At 43.6% G+C, this 24054-nt stretch overlaps 2 protein-coding genes across 3 annotated transcripts; both read right to left on the bottom strand.

Annotated features, from left to right (window-relative positions):
* Window positions 1-642: 642 nt before the first annotated feature.
* On the bottom strand, window positions 643-14539 carry SLC25A14 (solute carrier family 25 member 14). Its single transcript, XM_081964387.1, has 9 exons — window positions 13915-14539; window positions 11455-11602; window positions 10342-10436; window positions 7375-7460; window positions 5473-5568; window positions 4046-4170; window positions 3304-3439; window positions 2262-2342; window positions 643-1199 (listed from the first exon to the last, which is right to left on the bottom strand). Exons 1-9 carry the CDS (start codon window positions 13976-13978, stop codon window positions 1158-1160), a joined length of 873 nt encoding a protein of 290 aa, XP_081820513.1. The 5' UTR covers window positions 13979-14539; the 3' UTR covers window positions 643-1157.
* A 3000-nt stretch (window positions 14540-17539) lies between these two features.
* Window positions 17540-22606, bottom strand: RBMX2 (RNA binding motif protein X-linked 2). 2 transcript variants are annotated; one of them, XM_081963745.1, is made up of 6 exons: window positions 22489-22606; window positions 21228-21343; window positions 21052-21103; window positions 20166-20295; window positions 19060-19240; window positions 17540-18214 (listed from the first exon to the last, which is right to left on the bottom strand). In XM_081963745.1, exons 1-6 carry the CDS (start codon window positions 22491-22493, stop codon window positions 17805-17807), a joined length of 894 nt encoding a protein of 297 aa, XP_081819871.1. In that variant the 5' UTR covers window positions 22494-22606; the 3' UTR covers window positions 17540-17804. The 2 variants fall into 2 exon arrangements, with proteins under 2 accessions (XP_081819871.1, XP_081819870.1); XM_081963744.1 differs by lacking the exon at window positions 22489-22606 and adding an exon at window positions 22315-22440.
* Between the last annotated feature and the right edge of the window lie 1448 nt (window positions 22607-24054).

The following is a 24054-nucleotide window of genomic DNA, read 5'->3' as shown; positions in this document are numbered from 1 at the left end:
GAGATCCTGGTTATGCACGGAACTATCAACACATGTTCTCTGCTTGCTTAAGGGCTGAAGAATCCATCAGGATTAAACCCTGTTCTATTTTCTTTCATAATTGTAACACCGCCTCTCCCTGGGCACCTGCTGTGTGGCTAATTTGTAGCTGAATCGCGTGGTCAGGATTCATTGCCTTTTGCTAGTGACATCTCTATCCATATCGTGTCTTGGATAGCCGCAATTCTAAAAAGCTGTTTTTAATCTGCTCAGTGTAAACGCAGATGGGAAATGTAAGGTTCTTTTTAGGAGGGAAGCCACGTTGATGGATGGTAGCCCCAAAAAACCCCCGGGCTTCGTTTCCTGGAGCATCAACGCACCGGTTTTATTAAAAGGCACGAGCTTTTAGGAGCTGCTAAACATCGGGCCCTTTCTGATTTTTTTGTTCTTCTCAGGAGAGTTATCCTGCGGTCAACGAGAAACTACAATTCACTGGATGAATTGTGAGGATGACTTGGGTGATCCTTTCTCTCGATTTGAATATGTTTGCAACAGTACCAGATCAGGATTCAGGGACATTAATTTAAGCCTGGCAGGTGTATAAAAGACGTCGCTGGACAGGCAATTCTTATTTCCTTCTTTTCAAAAGAGATCTGTTCAAACAGGCAGGAGGCGCCTGGCCCAGTTTAAGAAAACTTTTAATATTTGCAGACATACAAATACGCACGCATCACAGGATTGGATTCCAATAAATAGTTTAATGGGGTTTTTATATGACAATGAAAGGAGGCCTACAGCAGCCCCCTTCTTTTCCCCTTTCCTCTGGCATGGGCCAGAGGGGGAAGAGGCATTGCCTACTGCAAAAGCCACATGGCAGTGAAAAAAGGGTTTTTAACTCACAGCTCTCTTCATGGAAGATACAAACACAGACCTAAGTGCTCTCCCTCCGTGTTCCACCGTCTCCCTTGGGGGGTGGGAAAGCACGTGCACCAGGCTCTGAATACTGTATTTGTGGACCCATCCTCCCCTTCCCCCTTAAGCACCCTCCCAATACTGAGCACTCAGCACGTGGAGGGTAAAACAAAGTCCATGTAGACCCAAATAATAATAATAATAATAATACGTGAAGATGCAGGAATGGAGGGGAACAGGAAGGGCAGCTGGATGACCAATCCATCTTAAAAAGGAAGCCTCTTCAGCTGCTCGTAGGTGATAAAAAACTGCCGTTGAGTTAAAGGAATAACTTTTCAAAGGAGGAATTTCTAATCTTTCCCTCCCTCCTCTGGGTCTCGTGTACAGCTAAGTTAACATGTCTAGTTTTGAATTTCAATGATCCCAAGAGCCCAAGCGGACTTAAGGGGCTAGAATTGCAGAAATCAAGGGAATATGTTAGTGTGAAAAGAAGGCAAAAATTAAAAGCAATAAACAAATTAGCAGCCCTGATTCCCCACCCCCCAACACACACAATTTGGAATTATAATCATCATCTATGATTCTTAGGGAAAAAAGGGGGGAATAAGATATTTTATATCACTTCAGTAGAAGGAACGGCTCTGGATAGCTACCCAAAGATCAGCTAATATCCTGAGTGCATCATGAATATCAAATTTGGGCAGGGCTCTCCCTGTCACTTGAACAGGAGTCTTTCCCAGGCCTTAAAAGATCCAGTAACTGGATTTGATAAGGATAGAATCTACCCAGTAGCTTCTGCTCCCCCAAAGTATGTAGAATTATTCAACTCCCAAATTCAAGTGGACTGCCTAGATCAGCACGTCCCAAATAAAAATACACTGTTCAAATGTCTCTGCAGAACAAAATTGTTCCGGGAGGCTAAATTGATCTTTAATTGTATCAGTTAAAAATTCAGAAGCTCCCTTTGCACAGCAGGTCAAGGGTGTCTAAATTTGACCCTAGCTTTCTTAGCTTTTGGGATTCAGCAAGTTGTATGAATCAAACGCGGTCGATTAGCCACTCAAAACCTTGTGTAAACACAGGAGTGGCTACAGCAATCCAAATTAAGCGCAGAGAGCAATTGTTGTTTAACATACAAGTTCACATCCTCACCTAGCTCAGAGTGATTGTTCTGGCATATAATAATAACAGGCAGGTTCACACAACATGCTGAATTAGATCAGAATAGGTCTGGGTTAATTTATGATTCAGCATTTGCAGGAAATATGCCGCATCTGCAAAACTCTTGGCTACGATCGATAATTGCTTCAAAGATATTCCCCAGCCTTCCCTGCATGATGGTGCCTCTGCCTATGCATACAAAAGGATACAATGATATTCCAGGGACCGAGTCTCAACCAATTTGGCCAGAAACCTTTGTAAAGTGCGAAGAAACCCTCACTTTTCCAAGTCTGTAGAGGCAATAAGAAGCCACATTCAAAGTACATCCCAGTCCAGACCTTCCGTGTTGCCCCCAACATTTTTTAGATTTACATCCTGCCTTTATTTAGGAGCTTGGAGCATCCCATAAGGGAGTTCCATTTCACCCCTACATACTGCTCCCACCACAGCAAGAAAAGGAAGCTGTAGAGGAGGAGGAGAGAGAGACAAAGTCAGCCAATGCATTTCCATGACTTAGGGCCGTGACGTCGAACCTGTGGCAGGCAGAGCCCTCTCTGTGGGCACACGCACTGTCACCAGCTGGTCTTATGGTTTTTGGCATGCTGGCCAGCTGGTCTTCATGGGCGCCAGAGTGCCGAAAAACAGCCAAAAAGTAGGCCATTTTTCAGGGTGTTTTCAGGCTGGTTTTTGGCCATTTTCCAGGCTGTTTCAAGGCTGTTTCAGGGGCATTTTTATGGGCTGATTTTAGGCCATTTTTTCAGGCTGTTTCCAGGCTGATTTTAGGCCATTTTTCAGGGTGTTTCCAGGCTGATTTTCAGGGTGTTTTAGGCCATTTTTCAGGCTGTTTCCAGACTGATTTTCAGGGTGTTTTTTAGGCCATTTTTCAGGCTGTTTCCAGGCTGTTTCAGGGGCATTTTTATGGGCTGTGTTTAGGCCATTTTCAGGCTGTTTTCTGGGGCATTTCCAGACTGTTGTTTTTGGGCCATTTTTGGCCCCCAAACAAGCCTGAAAACGGCCCCCAAATGCCCCCAAAACAGGCAAGTGTGTGCCAGCCAGCTGGTCTTTGGATTTCCGGTGCTCTGGCACAGATGTGCGCATGCGTTCTGGTTTGGGCACTTGGTGCCGGAAAGGTTCGCCATCACTTACTTAGGGTGGGAATGAACCAGGTGTCCCTACTATTAATCCAGCACCCCTGAACCGCTACACCACACTAATCCTGACTCACTCAAGGTGGTTACCCTTTGTTCTTACCTTTAGCAGGCCGTCCATTGTTCCCCTATACAGCTCCACGCTTCCCACTATGGCCCGCTGGTTCATCATGCGGGTACGAACCACGTCCACTGGATTGGAAGCTACGGCACCAGCCAGTCCACAGCTAAAACTGGAACTGGACAGACAAGCGTAGAAGAAACCGTTTAAAAGCCGGTGCATCTCACCAAGTAACTAGAGATTGTGAATTCCTTCCTTCTGATTTCAGGAACAGGCCTAGTGTCATTATTGGGAGAAAATGTGCGATGGAAACCACAACTTTTAGTTGTGTGTGGCAAAATGACCGATTCTTCCTCTGAGTTTTCCACAACTCACGTAAAAATTTAAGGACAGTAATACTGGTGCCTCACCAAAAGATGGCTTTGACACTATAGTCTCTTTGCTCCTTACAATTTCTAACACGGGTTCACATTTGTTCTCGTTATATTTAAATGCTACGAGATCTCCATTACACATAATGTTGCACCACAAATCTTAGTTTATAGAGCTGGGTTCGCATGTCATACCGAATCAAAACTAAACAAGCCCATAATGTGGCTTAGTGCAATACCAGTATCCACCCACTAGAAGGATGCACGATCTCCAGAAGTCACAGGGGGGAAACTCCAAAATGTGACCTCGACGACTTATACTCCATGCCCACAATCCATGCTTTGTTTCACAGCCTACACAACTTGAGAGAAATACATTTAGGTCAATCACCAGAAAAGTGGCAGGTACTCACATGAAATGTGTCAGAATTGTGTCCCCCATGAGTCCTGAAAGTATTAAGTGTTTCTTAGTGATGTCATAGACTGGTAACTCAACTCCTACCACAATAGCAGCTCGCTGAGCTGTGGGAACGACACCCTAGTCGAAGAAAAGACCAGAAGTTAGCATGGCTTTAACCACATCTTGCTCAATGACCTATCGTATGACTTCCATTGACCCCATCCTTAATTGTTTTGAAGTTTGCAAGTTGCTTCATTTTTCAAGGGGTTAAAAAAGGTTCCACTGGCATTTAGGTCTGATCTCAAGACTCTTGTTTGTACAACTCCTTTAAAAAGATAGATCTATACACCTGATTTATCCATTTCTCTCTTGACAAAATCCTGATTTCATTAACAAATGTTAATGCCGAAAATTAAAATCTATTAATTGCTCTGCATTATTCTGGTTTACGTTATTTTGCTTTTGCTTGCTTTGCCATTCTCAAGAGAATTAGGGTCTTACTGGCTGGTCCCTGAAAATAAAAAAAATAAGGGACCTTGATGAAGAAGGACAGCACTTCAATTGTGGGACAGTATTAAAATTATTCCACTACTCCCAATATTTTTTTAATTTTTTTGTGATTGCTACCACCACGTTTATAAGTTTCTTTCATACACAACTGTGGTTCTAAAAATGCTAAGAGTCAACCACCAGTTGTCACAGCTGCCTAAGGGTTGAATCTTACATTCAACAACATGTTTAAGCTGATGGACAGCAGGTTCAAGTCTCCACTGAATAGACCTTAACAATAGCACTTAGACTTATATAGTGCTTCATAGTGCTTTAAAGCCCTCTCTGAGTTTACAGAGTCAGTCTATTGCCTCCAACCATCTGGGTTCTCATTTTACCGACCTCAGAAGGATGAAAGGCTGAGTCAACTTTGAGCCGGCGAGGATTGAACTGCTGGCAGTGAGTTGAATTAGCCTGCAATACTGCATTCTAACACTGCACCACCATGGCTCATAATACTGGAAGGCCCTAGCCAAGGATTCTTTTTTAGAACCGCCAAACTCACAGCGTGATGGAAGTGACCATGAAATGATGGGTGGATCTTTTGAGCATTACTATGTGTACGCAGAGGAAAATCAGAGCACTGATGATCTTACTTAATTGGATAATGAAACACCTGCAAGCTCAGAGAGCACCAAGGACCCCACAGTCATCTTTCTCCTCCTCCTCCTCCTCCATTCCCCCCCCCCACACACTTCTAGCATGGATGAAGTTATGTAGTTTGGTAATGAAACTCCTGCAAGGAAACAACCCAATTCAGAATATCGATACCCGAGGAAAGTCAGAACATAAACATAATAAAAACTGCTTTAGAAAAGTGGTTTACACATTCTCCTTTGGAAGCAACAACCGAATGCATGGAGAATGGGAGGGAACACAAGAAGCCCTTACCCTCCAGAGGCCCCGCGTGCCTTCCTGCTGGTAGATGTCTATGAAGCTTCCAATCATGCCTCCCTGGAAGAGGCTGCCCTGAGCTTGCATCCGAATCTAAAAATGAAGAGAGCAGGAAAGTCAGTGGGCCTGTGATCCAATATTTCGGTTAACCCTAAACCATTTCTGACAAGCATCTGTCCAGTCTCTTCTTGAAAACTTCCGGTGATGAAGCTCCCACAACTCCTGAAGGCAACTTCTGTTCCATGGGTTGATTGCTCTGTCAGAACATCTCTCCTTATTTCCAGGTTGAATCTCTCCTTGTTCAGTTTCCATCCATTCTTCCTTGTCTGGCCTTCAGGTGCTTTGGAAAAGAGCTGGACCCCCTTCCTCCTCTCTGTGGCAGCCCCTCAAATATTGGAAGACTTCTATCATGTCTCCCCTGGTCCTTCTCTTCGCTAGACTAGCCATGTCCAGTTCTTGCCATTGTTAGGCTAGTGAAGAGAAGTAATATAATACAATATAATACAATAACAGAGTTGAAAGGGACCTCGGAGGTCTTCTAGCCTAGGCAGGAAACCCTATACCATTTCAGACAGATGGCTATCCAACGTCTTCTTAAAGACTTCCAGTGTTGGGGCATTCACAACTTCTGGAGGCAACTTCTGTTCCACTGATTAATTGTTCTAACTGTCAGGCAATTTCTCCTCAGTTCTAAGTTGCTTCTCTCCTTGATTAGTTTCCACCCATTGCTTCTTGTTCTACCCTCAGGTGCCTTGGAGAACAGGTTGACTCCCTCTTCTTTGTGGCAACCCCTGAGATATTGGAAGACTGCTATCATGTCTCCCCTGGTCCTTCTTTTCATTAGACTCGACATACCCAGTTCCTGCAATCGTTCTTCATGTTTTAGTCTCCAGTCCCCTAATCCTCTTTGTTGCTCTTCTCTGTACTCTTTCTAGAGTCTCCCCATCTTTTCTAGTGAAGTGAAGACTTGCCATTGCTAGTCTTTGATAGCTGGATCAAGTCTGCAAGATCAGGCTCTAAATGTTTTACTAGGCAGATTCCTTAGGATATAGAAAAAGTCCTTACTTAAATCACTTAGCAACTGTTTGAAGCTGGAACAGATCCCCCAAAAGGGTCCTCAGCACACAAACCTCACCGTGACATAGCTGCACTTCAGATGTTTGGCAGCCAGCTCACCTTTACAGCCGGTTTCAGTATTGTGTGGTCACGTGATATGGTTTGTGACATTTTGGCTAGAAACGACCAGCAAAAAAATATCCATAGGAATGCATTGGCTCACTTAACAACTGCCGCATAAAAGGTCATAAAATCAGGTTCCGTTACATGAGTGCCTCGACTTACAACATCATGACTAGCCTCCATTTTAATCATAAGTCGAGAACTATTTGCAATCTACAGGTAAATCCTCCACTTACAACAACAACTGAGCCCAGAAACTGGCCAAGTGAAACATTTGTTAAGTGAATTTTGCCCTCATTTTACCCCTTTTCTTGCCCCGGTTGTTAAGTGAATCACTGCAGTTATTAAATTAGCAGCACAGTTGTTACGGGAAACCGGTTTCTCCATTGACTTTTGCATCTCAGAAGATTGAAGTAGGAGAATCACGTGACTGCAACCGTCATAAATACCAGTCAATCGCCAAGCCTCTGAATTTTGATCACTTAACTGTGATACCAGTTAAGTGTGAAAAACGGTTATCAGTCCCTTTTTTCAGGGATGTTGTAACTTTGAATGGCCACTAAATGAACTGTTGTAAGCCGAGGACTACCTGTATTGATAGAGCCGGGCTGCAAGAGACGGTTATAGAATTTGAAAATGCCAGGAAGTAAAAATAAAAAGCATCCAGAGACCAGCAATGACACACAGCGACAAGTATCCAACAAGGGAGGCTCCTCTTACCTTTAGTACATCTGTTGGATTAGCCAGAGTGGAGGAGATCACCCCTGAAATCACTCCACAGATGACATTGATTAATAACGTTTCATCTGCAATTAGAAAGAACAGGGTGTAACCCAAAACGCGGCTCAAGAAGAAAAAGAAAGCCACAGAAGGAAGATTTCAGGAAGGAAAAGTAAAGATGAAAAAGAGTACATATTCTTTATATTACATATAAAATAAATAAATTTATTTATTTTAGGGAAAAGACCAGGTGCTCAGATTTTCAAACCATCTCTTTCTTGTACCTAAAGATATTGCAAATCTTCAGGATTCCAATCAAGCCATTCTTTCTCCAGATCATGAGCGTATAAAGCAGCAAGTAGATGAACCAATTTCCTTGCTTTTTTTTCCAGAATGGTTAAGATTCTAAAAAAAAAGGAATTGCCACCCAATCCCTTAAGCTCCCTGGGAGGCATATACGCAGAAAGAATTGTTGACAGAAAGTCTGTAGAGATTCTCAGTCGTCCAGGTTATGATTGTCCCAAAGGTGCTTTTTTTTCAGGAGACAACTGGACTTCCTTGCTTTTTCTTTGGAAGACGTTTCCCTTCTTATCCAAGAAGCTTCTTCAGCTCTGACTGGACAGTGAGGAATGGAAGGATTGATATTCCTTGCAGACAGCTGGTCCTTTGCATCCTTTTAGTGGGTCACTGAAGCACTTGGAGGTTTGTCTGTGTCTTTAGGGTCACCTGAGTAGTGAAAATAGTTCCTGTAGTCTGCAATTTTTACTCTGGAAATCCGTTCCTACTCCCACACCATTCCAAGGGTGTTCATCTCACATTGTATAACTAAAAGTCTGTCCCTGAAGACACAGATTATCTGATTTATATTCCTTGAGAGACTTTTAGGTCCCTAAAGATACAGATAATCCTTCCATTCCCCACTGTCCTCTCAGCTGAAGAAGCTTCTCGGATGAGAAGCGAAATGTCTTCAAAAGAAAAAAACAAACAAACAAGAAAGCCCAATTGCCTCCTGAAAAAGCACCTTTGGGACAATTTTGGATAGATTCAGTAGAATCTGAGAACCGGAAATAATAATAATAATAATCATTAAAAAATACCCAGCCAACGTGATTAGAGAATTAGTTCAGAAAGGAAAAGCCAAGAGTTAGAGCAGAGTTAGGCTGGGAAGGGCAGGGGTACTGACCGCAGCACTCTCCAAAGAGACCGGGTCACTCTCTGCCCAGGGCCTGCAGGAAAACAAACATTTAAGACATAGTTCCCATAAGCAAAGACCACAACACACAGCATATGTGATAGTGTAGGCAGAGGCAATTTGATGGGCGATGAGAAGGCAGGCAGGGCAGCACAACATCTGGATTTTTATTGGCATGACCTTTGAATTTTGGAATGAGCGTCAAAATGACTGCATTCGGAGATATGTTTTTTTTTAGAAGAAAAGCACTGGATTCTAATCACTGTGGAGATTCTCAGTCATCCAGGTCATGGTTGTCCCAAAGGTGCTTTTTTTTCAAGAGGCCGCTGGACTTCCTGATTTTCCTTTGAAGATGTTTCGCTTCTCATCCAAGAAGCTTCTTCAACTCTGAGAGCTGAAGAAGTTTCTTGGATCGGAAGCGAAATGTCTCCAAAGGAAAAAAAACCAGAAAGTCCAGTTGCCTCTTGAAAAAAAAAAAAGCAGCTTTGGGACAGGATTCTAATCTTCATCAAGGAAAATAGAAGAACCAAGGGACTTGATCTAGATCCATGAAAATGTCAAAGAAGGGATCAAGAGGAAACGAAGTACAGGTAGTTCTCGACTTACGACCGTATCAAGCCCACCATTTATGTTGCCAAGTGAGAGACCGCTATTAAGTGAATTTCCCCCCATTTTACAACCTTTCTGGCCACACCTGTTAAGTGAATCACTTTAAGTGAATCAACAAGGTTGTTAAGTGAAATCTGGCTGCCCTGTGGACTTTGCTTGCCAGGAAGTCGCAAAGGGCAATCAGATGATCCTGGGACACTGCAACCGTCATAAATGTGAATCAAGTTGCCAAGCATTCGAATTTTGATCAAGTGTACCAAGGGGAGGCTGCAACAGTCGTAAGGGTGAAAAGCGGCCGTAAGTCACTGTTCAGCGATGCTGTAACTGCGAATGGTCACTAAATGAATTGTTGTAAGTTGAGCACTACTTGTAGAAGCAAGTGGGTGGAATGAAGGCTTGAACTTTGCTTGCTGCAGCAAACTTCCTGCCTCTGTGACCGAGCATTTCCCCTTTGTCCCATCTGTTTTATCTAGAAAAGAGACCATGTTCTCTGTGATAAAAACATCTGTGCAGGCATATCCTGATGTGCTCCGCAGCAGCTTTTGCTTCAATACAGCTGTTGATGAATAGCAGTAGCACTTCGACTTATATACTGCTTCACAGTGCTTTTACAGCCCTCTCTATAAGTGGTTTAGAGTCAGCCTTTTGCCCCCAACAATCTGGGTCCTCATTTTACCCACCTCGTAAGGATGGAAGGCTGAGTCAACCTTGAGCCTGGTGAGATTTGAACTGCCAAATTGCACGTATCTGCCAGTCAGCAGAAGCAGCCTGCAGTACTGCACTCTAACCACTGCGCCACCGCGGCTCATATGATTGATAATGAAAACCATTTCGGGGCCCGAGTGCAATGCAACCAGGGAAATTCATCCCGAAGTGGCGTAGGAAGAATCAGAAGCATAGATTGAGGAGAGAAAAGCATAGTTCAAACTGTCTTGGGGTTAAAAAAAAAAGATACTAACGAAAGCCCTTGATATGGAACGTAGGTGATTTTTTCCCCACTTCTATATCATCCTTGGCCTTTCTCTTTGTCCATCTTGGGAATCTGAAAGTCCAAGCAGCTCAGGTGAGCCACAGCCAGACTGATTATCTATTAATTCATATATTTAACAATTTATGGCTTTGTGAAGGGGGGGGAAGAACCACAAAGGTTTTTTTAGTATACCAACCTTCTAAACGGTTCACAAAAAGTCGTTTCAAACTCTGGTATATACCAATCTTTATGGTGCCGTAAGATGCTTGTCTTAATAATGCCGGTGCAATGCTGAAACACACAAAGAACAACAATGATCCATCTTAGGAAAACAGCAGCACTCCCACACTTCATTTCAGGGAGCCTCACAACAAACCATCCTGAACCAGTGTAACTCATGGGTTAGTCCTTCATGCGATCCCAACAATATTGCTGTACAGGTAGGCCTTGACTTACAACCACAATTGAGCCCAAAACTTAGGTTGCTAAGTCAGAAATGTGTTGGGTTTTGCCCTATTTTACGATTTTTCTTGTCACATTTGTTAACTGAAGCACTGCCGTTGTTAAGCTAGTAGCACGACTGTTAAGTGAATAGCAATAGCACTTAAGACTATATACTTTACAGTATATAGCGCTTTACAGTGCTTTACAGCCCTCTCTAAGAGGTTTGCAGAGTCAGCATCTTTACCCCAACAATCTGGGTCCTCATTTTACTGACCTTGGAAGGATGGAAGGCTGAGACAACCTTGAGCTGGGATGGATGGGGGAGGGGAGGGAGGAAGGAAGGAAGGAAAATAGCCATAGCACTTAGACTTATATCTCTTTACAGTGCTTTACAGCCCTCTCTAAGCGGTTTATAGAGTCAGCCTATTGCCCCCAACAATCTGGGTCCTCATTTTACCCACCTCGGAAGGATGGAAGGCTGAGTCAACCTTGAGCCTGGTGAGATCTGAACTGCCAAATTGCAGGCAGCCAGCAGGCAGCAGAAGTAGCCTGCAGTACTGCACTCTAACCACTGCGCCACCACGATTCAATCTGGTTTCCCCTTCGACTTTGCTTGCCAGAAGGTTGCAAAAGGGGATCACATAACCCCGGGACACTGCAACCGTCATAAATAGGAGTCAGTTGTGAAGCGTCCCAATATAAATCATGTGATCCTGGGGATTCTGTGTGAAAAATGGTCCTAAGTCACTTTTTTTCAGTGCCGTTGTAACTTTGAACGGTCACTAAACGAGCTGTGGTAAGTTGAGGACTTCCTGTGTGTGGTAGGCAAGAAGCTGTGCATACAGGAGGTGGAAGCGGTACTTACCCGGAGTACAATGCTAGAATGCCTTCTTCTTTGGAGATGCGGAACAAGGCATGGAACATGCCCCGATATTTGATCTCTCGGAAACGGGAATCAATGCTTTGACCTTGGACCTGAAGTCGTGTTTTGGTGAGATCCACAGGGAAGGTTCCTAGGATAGAAGAAACCACCGAATCACATAGCGGAAATGATCGAATGATTGCTCTGATATATTAGCTGTACCGCAATTTGTAGGATTGACGATAGATCAGTCACAGACCTGCCTTGTTTCCCCCCTAGTGCCGAAGGGGGTTTGAGGCTAGCCAAACTGTCCAACTTGATCTAATAAAATTCTTCATGGTACAAGCGCTCCAAGGACAGTAAAGAATATCAGGGGGATTCTGCAATGGTTTTTGTCGTGAAATGTAGTCCAGATTCCCAGCAGGGAGGGAGTGCATTCCAGAGGAACGAGACAGTATTTGTAGGTAGTTTGGTTGGGAAGAAGAGAGACAAGTCTCTTCCTAGACCTTCTCAGAGTATATATTTAACGATGCAAGTAACTGCTTTAGTTCAGCAAGATTTTGTCTAGAGGCGAGGGACAATAAAGGAATCTGCTTCAAAGTAAAGCTGCACGTGTTTCTTGATTTTGTACTTTTGACAGTCTTTCATCTTAAGTTTTGGGCAGACTGATTGATCTTCAGAAGTACACCCCTGGTGGGTACAATTCTTATTAAAACTTTATTAAGAAATTATATACGGCTGCCCAATTCAGTCACAGTGATCCCAGACAGATTACAGAAGTAAAATCCCAAATCCCAAACCCAATAAATCTCAGCCCCCAGGCGACAACAATCAAATCAACCATTTCATGGGCTCCGTATCTCCCTGGTCCCCAGGTCCTTTGGCAGAACCATGTCTTCATGGATTGCCTTTCAAAAGAGTATCAAGGTGGAGAAATCTTATTTTTTGCAGGAATGATGTTCCAAAGATTAGGAGAAAGCTATTAGGAGAAGACCCTTCTTCTTGATCCCACCAGACGGACCTCCTTCATGGAGAAGACCTGTAACATACCCTGAATAGATTTTTCACTTAGCAAAGGTAAGTTAACATTTTAACAGAATAACAGAGTTGGAAGGGACTTTGGAGGTCTTCTAATCCAGTCCCCTGCTCAAAAAGGAAACCCTATACCATTTCAGACAAATGGTAATCTAATCTCTTCTTGAAAACCTCAGGCCAAGTTGGTGCACCCATGATTTCTGATGGGAAGCCTCTCCACTGATTACAGATAGTCCTCGATTTACAACAGTTTATTTAGTGACTGTTCAAAGTTACCACAGCCCTGAAAAAAAGTGACTTATAACTGTTTTTCACACTTACGACCACTGCGGCCTTCCTAGTGGTCAAAATTCAGAAGCTTGGCAACTGACTCATATTTATGACGGTTGCAATGTCCTGGACTCATGCGAGACCCTTTTCCGACTTTCTGACAAGCAAAGTCAATAGGGAAACCAGAGTCACTCAGCCACAGTGTTGCTAGCTTAACAATTGTGGGTGATTCACTTAACAACTCTGGCAAAAAATGGAGCAAAGCTCACTTAACCAATTTCTGACTTAGCAACCTAAATTTGGGGGTGAATTATGGTCGTAAGTCGAGGATTACCTGTACAGCAATATTATTGGGATCAAATGAAAGACTAACCCATGAGTTACGTAGCTCGGGGTTGTTTGTTGTGAGGTTCGCCTAGCAACAAAAATGGGGGAGGGCCCCCCCAATTGTGGTCGTAAGTCGAGGACTACCTGTTCTTATCCTAACTGTCAGATGAAAATTTTAGGATGCAAGTTTTGACAGGCTTCACATCAGCTCCTGTGACAGTAAGTGTCATGCTTCCACCTCTATGGAGATTCTTCTTAGTCATCCAGGTTGTCCCAAAGGAGCTTTTTTTTTCAAGAGGCAAATGGGACTTTCTGGAGTTTTCTTTGAAGACGTTTCGCTTCTCATCCAAGAAGCTTCTTCAGCTCTGACTGTATGGAGAATCCTTCCATTCCACACCATCCAGTCAGAGCTTCTTTGGATGAGAAGCGAAATGTCTTCAAAGAAAAACCAAAAAGTCCAGTTGCCTCTTGGGGGGGGGGGGAAGCATCTTTGGGGTGTCAGATTGCATCTCCACAGCAATAACTCCGGCATTGTGCTGTTCTTTCTCCAAAATAAGGACTGGACACCCAAGGTCAACTGCTGGACAGTGATTTGGGGAGGGGAGGGGGGGAGCTGGGCCAAGACCAGGCCGCCAAACGGACATTCCTGCCCTTCCTCGCCCGGTCTCCGCAGGCCGAGTGGGAGCAGGTAGGCCGCAATGGAACCGGGCTGGGGCGTTGCTAGGCACCGGGGAAAGGGGCGTGGCCTACCGCCCGGTAACTCGAAAGGGGAGGAGTCAGAGAAAGCGCGCATGCGCGCGGGGCCCAGCCTTTCCTCTCCATCTCACCCACCGAATTCGGCCACGAGCGACGCCAATCCCCCGTAGACGAACGGCTTCCAGCTGAGGACGGACATCGCGGCTGCGGAGGAAGGGAACCGCCGGGCCCCCTCCCCCCTTTCCCGGTGCGGCTTCGTCCTTCCTTGAGCGCCAAGCCGCGCTCCCTCGTTTCTTCCCCCGGCCGGAGAGGATTCGCGCTTGGTCCAAGACGGCAGCCGGCAAAGGCCAAAAGTCTTACAAAGGAGAAGGGTGGGAGGGGGAGGTAAAAAAAGGAGGTTCGCTCTCAGCGGGCTGGGAAAATGCGGAGGAGAATCTCGAGGCTTGCGATTGGACGAGTTGGTGGGTTGGGCCTAAAAGCAGCCAATGGCAGAGCAAAAGTCTGGGCGAGAGGCGCCTGCCCCCGCCCACCCTCCTTCTCTGGTAAGGTGTTCTCCGCAAGATCGAAGGAGGCGTGGCTAAACCGAGAGGGGGGCGGAGCCCAGAGGGAGAAGAGAAGGTTTTTGATCTTGCCAAGGGCACCTTTCCATCAGCCGCAAATCGGGGAGCAATCCAGCAGGAAGATGCACAGCAGCTCCATCTGCAATAGGGAAAATCTTACTTATTCCAGTTCTCCCTGGTGGGGCATTCACCAATGGAAAGGCAGTTTTAAGAATAAGATGGAGGGCTGGCTGCATTCAGACGCGCTAGAACAGTGTTTCTCACCCTTGGCAACTTGAAGATGTCTGGACTTCAACTCCCAGAATTCTGGGAGTTGAAGTCCAGACATCTTCAAATTGCCCAGGTTGAGAAACACTGCACTAGGAGGTCTGGCAGATGCGTTCATGCAGCAGGCAAAGCTGAGCTAGCTTTTTCATTTTTGTGGCTTCCACATGAAGCCCGTTAACGTTACGTTTAGGCTTTGGTGTAGTGTGCGGCCTCAGAAAACGAATTGTGTCTACATATAATAATAATAACGGCCAGAATTGTTTACGGACAAAATTGGAAAAATGAAAGTATGACAAGACTCATGACAGGCCTTTGGGGGGTTAAACTCAGCCTGAGGCTCGGGCACTTTTACTCTGATGCCCCATTGGCAATTCACATTAGTATATTTCCTCTGCTCGGGCTATTTATGCATTGCCAAGGCAGACCAGCTCATGACAGTTTAGCAGCAGAGAAAGCAAATGCATTACAATGATCAATAAACAATAGCCTTCTTTTAATTGAAGGAGAAAAGTGAGAATACAATAATGTTGTTAAATAGACTAATAATAATACAATGAAACACTGACATATATATGAATAATTTTGAAATTATTCATATATATGTCAGTGTTTCATTGTTTCAAATCTTTTGTTATAAAATGAAGGACAAAGATAATAATGAATTTATGTACATTTGATAGAGGATTGGTAATATAATGTATAACTCAGAAGTGCATGCTATAAAGATATCCTGTTGAAAATAGTGATAGATATATAAACACTTGGTAAATTCTTTTATACTGTAAAAATATTTAAAATGAGACAATGATTACATAAATGTATGTTGTTACTAAGCAGACAATCAAGAATGTAAGAGAATTAAGTTTACTGAAAAGAAAGAAATGTTAATCGTAATTGAATATATGCTGTACAATGAAAGTGAGGTTTTTGGTTATATTAGATGGAAAATCTGTGATTGTATATGTCATTGAAAATACGGATGCAAAAACACTTGTAACCAAACGACATGCTGTATGTAATGGATGAAAAATTCTTAATGTTGTATTTTATGTTTAAAAATAAAATAAAAAGTGGGGGGGAAAAACAATAGCCCTCACCATTGTAATCCCCATAGCAAGAGTAATTGAAAGCCTAAAAAAGTTCTGCTTAACTACCTACAATATGACAAGGATGCCAAGGTGAATAACAACCAAACCACTTGGGGGAAACTGTTCTGCAAGGTGAGAGCTCCCTCCATTATTGGCAGGCTCCTACCTCACCTAACCTTTGCATCTTCACTTGGGAGAAAGGTCCAGAAGTGAATTTCATATAGAAGCAGCCTTGAAGAAATCTGGGATCAAAGGGGCTACATCAATTACAATCGGCACTTTGAAATGCGCCTGGAAGCCAATGCCATGCTCACCATGCTGAGACGGTTCTCCCCTCCCAGCAGGTGAGCAGTGGCATTTTGTATCGATTTGCAGCTTTCAACTAATGTTCAAAAGCATGTGCATTTAAAATGTGTTCAGGAGCCTAGCTAGTGGTGATAAGGGCCTAAGTCACGCTCCCTAGGACCTTTGGCTCCTGATAAGGCTGCAAACCCTTATCGGGGGGGAAAAATAAATCAGCTACTGCTGGAAACAAAAACAGAGTATTAAGTACATTTTCCACCACTGCCTGTAGAATAAATGCCTGAAAGGAAAAAATAAAGTAGGAAAGGTTCCGTTAAACATAAGAGAGGGTGAGAGAATAAAAGCTGGCAGGTACACACACACACCCACAGGAGTAGAAGCCTGTTAGACTTGGGGGTGCAATGTGCGCGCGAGAAAATGACTGAATGAATCAATGTGATGAGAAAGGACTAGTGGTGGGATTCTAATAATTTAACAACCGGTTCGCCAAGGGTCAGGTTGGCTGTTGTGCGAGGTGTGGCCCATCCCCGTCCTCCAGCTCTGCCGTACATACGGAACGAGCCTCCCGCAGTGGCCAACCTGACCCTGGATAAACCAGTTGTTAAATTACACTCCCGCCATCCCACTATCAAGATGGATCCTGGGTGCTGTGCTGCAAGGGAGGAATGGGAAACAGAGCGGTCGACCCGAGGGAAGGAGGAACGGGGAGAAGAAAGAGGGATAGCAGTCTTCCTCCTTCGCGTCAGCTGCTCCGTTGCTTGTTTCTCCATTGCATCACAGTGCCCAGGATGCACTTTGATAGCGAGATGTGGGCGTAATTTAACAGCCAGCTTGCGCGAACCGATACGAGCTGGCTGAATCCCACCACCGGAGAGGAGATGAACCAATGTTTCCGCTTTGCTCCAGTCAAGCTCAGGTGTGCATATTCTGATCGCTTAGCTAAGAGAATGCAGCCTGTGCCTTGAAGACTGCTTGATCTTTGCCATACAGCAGGGGTGTCCAAACTTGGGAACTTTAAGACTTGTGGCTATGCTGGCTGGGGAATTTTGGGAGTTGAAGTCCACAAGTCTTAAAGTTCCCAAGTTTGGACACCCCTGCCATACAGTTATACTACAACAAAACAAAGGTAAAGGTGTAACTGTGGGTTTTACTTCGCTAGTCGTAGCAGACTTTGGGAGGCGGTGCTCATATCTCGTTCTTCAAATCAGGAGTCCGCGTTTCCCAACGATGTTTCTGCAGTCACGTAGCCAGCATGGCATCCTGCTGCGGTGCAAAACATAGGGCAAAACACAGAACGCTGTTGCCTTCCCACGGAAGTGGTACCCATTTACCTACTTGCATTTACATGGCTTTTGATCTGCTGGGTTGGCAGGAGGAGAGGCAAGGGACGGGGGGGGGGGCTCACCCCATCCCACGGGTAGTAGGACTCAAACTGCCAGAGCACAGACCTTCTCCGGCACCTTTTCTTAAGTTGCTGTACCGCAACTTAAGGAGGATAAATGCAAAAGTGCCAGCAGCAGAAATGGGAAGCTGAAGACACGGTAACAGTTCAAAAGTGGATTTATTAAAGCCTAGGTGTTGAAGTGGGGAATGTTGATACGGCTGCTTTGCATCTGGAACGCAGGCCTTTACACTGCAACTGGGAGGCACCACTGCTCCAAATAGCACACCAGAGTTTCCTCCTGCATTTTCGAATTTTAACGCTGCGCTGTCCCCCGCTGCCTATTTCACAGAGCCAATGTTCTGACCACACAGCCTCGAGCAAGCCCTTTCTCACGTGTGCAAGGAGAGAACAGAGCAGTTTGAGTTAATAACGATTTGATGATTTCTCCCAAGGAGGCCTGTCTCTATTTTCTGAGTAATCATGTGATTGGCTTCCTGATGAGCAGTGTCTGTCTTTGATGGTCTCTGTTTTCTTGTGCTTCTCCTCACTGAGGGGCGTTCTGCGCTCGTATCTGTCCCTTTCCGAGCCTCTCCCTCGAGATCGCTCTGCCCCGCTCTCGTATTTGAGCTCTTCTTCGTGTGGCATCCTACTCTGCGGGCGGTGCCCAGATGTGCTGCCCCAGGTTTCCTGGTTTGTCCTAGCATAGCGTTCATAATCCGGGTCCTCTTTTTCCACTTTTATCTTGGATTTGGGGGGAAACACATCTGTAGCAGGTTCCTCTTTCAAACGTTTCCGATGCTCTCGCTTCTCTTTCTTCTTCTTTTTCTTTTTTTCTGAAAGTACAAGAAATGTAATCAAAAGGATTTCCGCAAATCTCTCTTTCAGATGCTTTTCTAAGCTCTTTTATGTATTTCTGGGTATTCCATCTTTCCAGAAACTCTTTCCCAGCTTTCAAGTTTCGACTTTCTTTCAAAACGATTTGAGAGGGAATGCTCCTCAAACCATCTTGCCCCAATCTACTGACCGTTTTTTCCCCCCCTTTAATTTTGTATTTCTCCTGTTTACCCAAAAATGTTGGCTTGTTAACCCTAATATCTACTGTACTTCCTCTAACAGAAAGGACTGGCCCTCTCTATTTCATTTTTGCTCATTTTCAACACAACTTTCAAAAGTTGTGTGAATTTTAGTTCCCCAAATTTTAGCTGGGAAAGTTACAGTTGCTCAGAATGAGAAACAATGCTCGATTTTTTTGTCGCAACAAATCTTTAAAAATAGGGAATCAGACTTTTCTCCTTCATCCCAAGATTTTTTTGGTTCCCTGAAAGCCTCCAGTTAATCACGGCTGAAACACCACAGATATATTGATGCAGATACAATCCACCCTAATCAGATATAATTCGAAAGCCAGAAAACTAACAGGATTCTGGATTTCCAGGTCATTCTTCATTGAAATGCTGCACATATTGTGTATTCCTATATCTCAAAGCTTCCAATAGCTTTAAAGTTGAGATTTGCACACGGCATAGAATCACGCAACAGCCTACTTCAAATAAGGCGCATTGTAGCACAGCATGTTGTGTGAAGAGTTGTGACTTAATCAAATGTGATTAAACAAATTGTGAGTTTTCCAAGTTGTATAATTCTGGCTACAGAAAGAGTGGGGGGCAAGACTTCTCACCTTTCTTGTGCCTTTTGACTTCCACTTCATCATCTTCTGAGGGTTCAGCTGAACTTGGAGGAGGGGTTTTAATACCGCATCCTTTCTCACGGAGAGCCTTTGTAATGTCATCCGTATCCTCAGAATCTTTGGGTGGGCGGTAGTTGGCCACGTGGTCCACCCGGATTGTCCTTCCTTTTATCTGCAAACATAAAATTACAAACATCGTGAAACTATTAATGTCATCCCCCCGTCCCCCCCAAAGAAGCTATAAGCAGGTAACCATCAAATATAAGCAATTTAAGATTTTGGCTTAAGATACAGTGAAGCCTGAGATAATCTTTGGATTATTATGAAAGAGGCTTTATTTTTTGCTGATATGAAAAGAGGATTTTCTGCCTGCTGCTCCCTTCCTGCTACGTCCAGGAAGCCCTGCATAAATTCACTGCATCCTTTCATTAAGAGGTCTTGGTGTTTCTAAATATATATATTGTGTGTGTTCTGACCCAGCCTTGGCAGAAACAAGAAACAGACTCCTTGTCCTGAAAAACCCCTCTTTATTTATCTCCTGTGAATTAATGACATCCACACACCGAAAAGTCCAGGCAATAGTCCTTCAAATAGTTCACTGCAGTAACAGACCTTATCAGTTCCTTGTGACAATTGCCAGGCCGAGATGAGCCAAATCTTTAGAAATCCGAACTGTTGTCTCCTACAACCACTACTCCCCTTTCCTTCTATTTATTCCCCAGCCAGGGAGGGGCCATTCAGCGTCCATGTGTGCCTTGCTTCCCGAGTCGACTCCTAGTCCTCAGTTGTTCTCCTCTCCTAACAACTTTGCGCATATGCACATCTGGAACAGGCTCCAGCTGTTTTTCCTTCCCACTTATCTCAGCCTCCAAAGGCAGCTGCCTCTCCGGTGGCTGGGGAATGTTGCATAGCCCTGGCTCTATCTCTGCATCCGACGCAGAGCATCCATCAGAGCCTTCCCCGGACTCCAGAGCTGGCCCAAGTTCCTCCCCAACCTCCTCCTCATCCGAATCTGGTGGGCCACAACAGTGTGAAACTGTATCACAGCCCAATCTGAGAAGCAAAATATCCAGAGGATCTCCAATGACTAAACTAACCTTTATCCCATTAAGGTTATCAACTGCAAGAACAGTGCTTCGCTGATCTTCGTAGCAAATGAAGCAGAAACCTTTGGATTTCCCCGTCTTTTTATCACGTACCAGGTTGATGTTCACAATTTCTCCATACCTGAAGAGAGAAAAAGGAAGTTGACAATATTTAGTCCTTGGTCTAAAGAACAAAAAATGGAAATGGTCTTAAAGGCTGTAGCCCTGTTCCATACACTGAGACTAAGAGCTATTTTACTAGATTATATCTTATCCAGCATTTTGAATCAACTAGGTAACCTCTAAGCATTCATAAACCTCCCAGAAGCAATGTAAGAATATTATTTTCTAAACTTCTGCTTTAACAAATAATCTCAGGGAAAAAAACCTGCTCTGCAATAGATGCTATTCCAAAACATCTGTTTTTTTTCCCAAAAACACACAAGATTATTATTATTTTCATATTTGTTTCAGCTAAACTGATGCTTTTAGTTAAAACTAAAGGCATCAGTTTAGCTAAATAAAATAAATTTTATTTTTGTTGTTTTTTAAATGGTGTCCATGTGGATTTTCCCAAGAGGGAATTCCACATTTACATTGTAAAGCCTATAATAGCCCAGCACCTCCCTGGCAAGAGCTGGCAAAATCATTGGTAAAGACTACACTGCACTATTTTGAAGCAAGCACTATACAGTTCAACAGCAGCTGCTTCTAAATAGATGTATATGATTTCACTGTAAATTTTTAAAGCTAATTTCACCAGTTACCCTTTTATTCCCTTTCACTGTTGTTGTTTGCATTATATTTTGGTTTTAATTGAAAAGCAACACTAAAGCAATCTCAAACAAATAGACACCTTCTCATTTTCTGAAGTTAAGTTTTCCTTGTTCTCACTTACTGTGAAAATACACAGATAATGTCCCCTTCGGTCAGTTCATATGGCAATCCCCCTAAGAAGGAGAAAAGAAGGGAAGTGATTATTAACCATTTAGCCATTTTCCTGTACGACTAATTATAGTTTATGATGCTGCAGGGGCTTGACATGGGAAGATGCTTCTAAGCACAACCACGCACCCACAAACACCCAGGCGCTGTCGCTATACTCTGCGTGCCAGGAGACCTTGTCCTGCACTCCCAGTTCTGCTTCACGCTCATTCAGTTTGTTGATCAGCTTCACTTTGGTTAATGGACTGGAGAAGGAAAGAAGAAGAAAAAAAACCATGTCTTAACCTACAGTTCACAATTCCTTTTAAATTTCTTCCACAATTCCTTCCTGCCTTCCAGGAAGAGATGGTGATCCCCCAAAAATTACTTATATTGACTCATTTCATTCCAGGTTCATCCCAGAGATCAGTGTTACCGTACACACATTTTATCCCTCCACCACTGCCCACACCACAGCAGGCCAACTGAAAGAGGGGCCTGAATGGACAGACATATTGGACCCTGGGCATCCCCATTTTCTAGCCCACTGATAGTCCCAGAGATGCTTTTTTAGGAGGCAACTGGGCTTTCATGTCCCCCCCCCCTTTGGCGACTTTTCGCTTCTCCTCCCAAGAAGCTTCTTCAACTCTGATAGGATAGTGGGGAATGGAAGGATTTATACACCTTGCAGACAGCTGGACATTTGCATCCTTTTAGAGAGTCGTTGAGGCCACTTGGAGGTTTGTCTGTGTCCTCAGGGTCACCTGAGTTGTGCTCCTGGTTCCTGTAGTCTGCAATTTTTGTTTCTGGAAATCCATCCCTACTCCCAGACTATTCCAAGGGTGTTCACCCCAAACTGCATAGATAAAAGTCTGTAGAGATTCTCAGTCATCCAGGTCTCATGGCTGTCCCAAAGGTGCTTTTTCTGGAGGCAACTGGACTTTCTTTTCTTTCCTTTCAAAATCCAATTGCCTCCTGAAAAGGCATCTTTGGGACAGCCATGAGATCTGGATGACTGAGAATCTCTACAGACTTTTAGCCCACTAATACTATATTTGCTTCTGTCCTATATACACATATATGATGTACTCATCCTAGTAGCTTAAAGATTAGCCTTAACTGGAGAAAAAAAAAGAGCAATTACTATTGCCCCTTGCCCGAGCAGGGGGTTGGACTAGAAGACCTCCAAGGTCCCTTCAAACTCTGTTATTCTATTATTTGCTAGATGAAAACGCACTCTGTGTATGCCCAGAAGCACTCTTCCGCATTAGTATTGCATCGATTCCACGCTGTACTCAACATAGAGTTCCGAGGTTGAAAACTTATCCCCAAAAAAGCCCTGCTCCCACTTTTTCCTTTTCCATAAAAATATTTACTCTTATCTTTTTGTTATTATCCAACTGCCACTTACTTCATCCTGAAAGCGTCCTCCTTGATTTGCACATGCGTCCTGCAGGCCGCTGTACTGCGCAAGCGTGAGCCCGCCTCTTCCTCTCTCCAATAGGCTGAACCTCCTGGACTGTAATGAATGAATTTTCCCTTCCTTCCGTTTCATCTCCTATTCACTCCCCCCTCCGGAGTTCAGCAGGAAACCATAGAGGTAGAAATTGTAGAAGAACACAAAGCTTAAATTCCGCGCAGAAGGAAACATCGACCTTCTGATGTTGCCGATCTAGCACCTCACTTCTCGATGGTTAAAATTCCGCAGTTTGTCTTTGAAACTTCAAAAGAGTTTCATTTGCGTTCGAAATGCTCCTAAAATCACTTCTTGTGGCTCTAATTGCACATCATGTGTGCATATGAATTCCTTGCCTGCCATGTATTCTTCATTCTTAAAATTCTTCCTGAACCATTTGAATGTGGTCACTAGCCCTGACATTTTTCAAATAGTTATTATAGTTATGATCAGTGCAATCTAAGAAGATAACCAGACGTTGGCATAAAAAAAGCATGGGAAAGATCCAAAAAAATCTCAGAATAACTGTTTGCTTACCTAAACGGACCAGCTGTGACATCTGAGTTGGCCAATAAAAAAAATTAAACTATTGGTGTATTAGTAAAGACAGAATGGGTCTGGACGGCTTGAATAGCTTAATAAGCAATGCATATAAGCAAGATGAGTGTGATTAGGATTAGGAATTAGATTAGGAATATGATTAGGAAAACATTAGAATGTGCAGAAATGAACAGATTAACATTGACAATTAAAGAGAAGGAATAAATTGCTTATTATACTGTAGGGGAAGCATCTTATCAATGGTTAGAGAGTAAATATAAACATTAGAAGTGAAATTAGCTGTGTTAAAAATATATTAATTAGAGTTAATATAACTAAAAGCGCTAAATAAATTAAGAAGAGGATTGTTGTAGCAGTGAAGGGGAATAATAATAGTAGAATAGGTAGAATCCCTGAATAGAAAAATAATGAGTATGATTGTAAAATTTGATTGTTTTATTGCCCAAAATATCTGTACCCAAACGACACACTCTTAATGGACTGTTTGTACTTTGTATAAAGATAAAATAAAATAAAAATATCCAAGAAACCCCCCAAAGATGGGTGAAGGTCTTAGTTCTCCTGATACTCTAAGGACAGCTTACCATTGCAGAGAATACAAAATTTCTCCTCCAAATTACTCTTGGTAAACCAATAAAGCAAGCTTTGATAAGCATTTTTAGACCCATCACTTTAACCATCATGGTTAAAAAAGAGACAGAATGATGAGTTGCTAAGGCCTGTAAACACACATAGCCCGATGCCCTCCAGATATGGGTGTCTACAAATCTAAGAATGTATCTGACATGGGGATAACCCTATAAGCATCTGCTGAAGAGAATTATCATCTATGAATGAGAATATATTTTTCAAATGTTAAAAAAGATGCCACAAGAATCGGGCCCATTCAGATCTCTTGTTGAAGGGTCTGATGTAAGGAGGAGCGCAAAGACGCACAATTTAGCTGTTTTACACTGTAGA

This window comes from Natrix helvetica (assembly GCF_964273705.1).
Source record: "Natrix helvetica genome assembly, chromosome: 11".
Taxonomy (NCBI): Eukaryota; Metazoa; Chordata; class Lepidosauria; order Squamata; family Natricidae; genus Natrix; species Natrix helvetica.
This window is presented reverse-complemented; position numbering and strand designations above follow the sequence as displayed.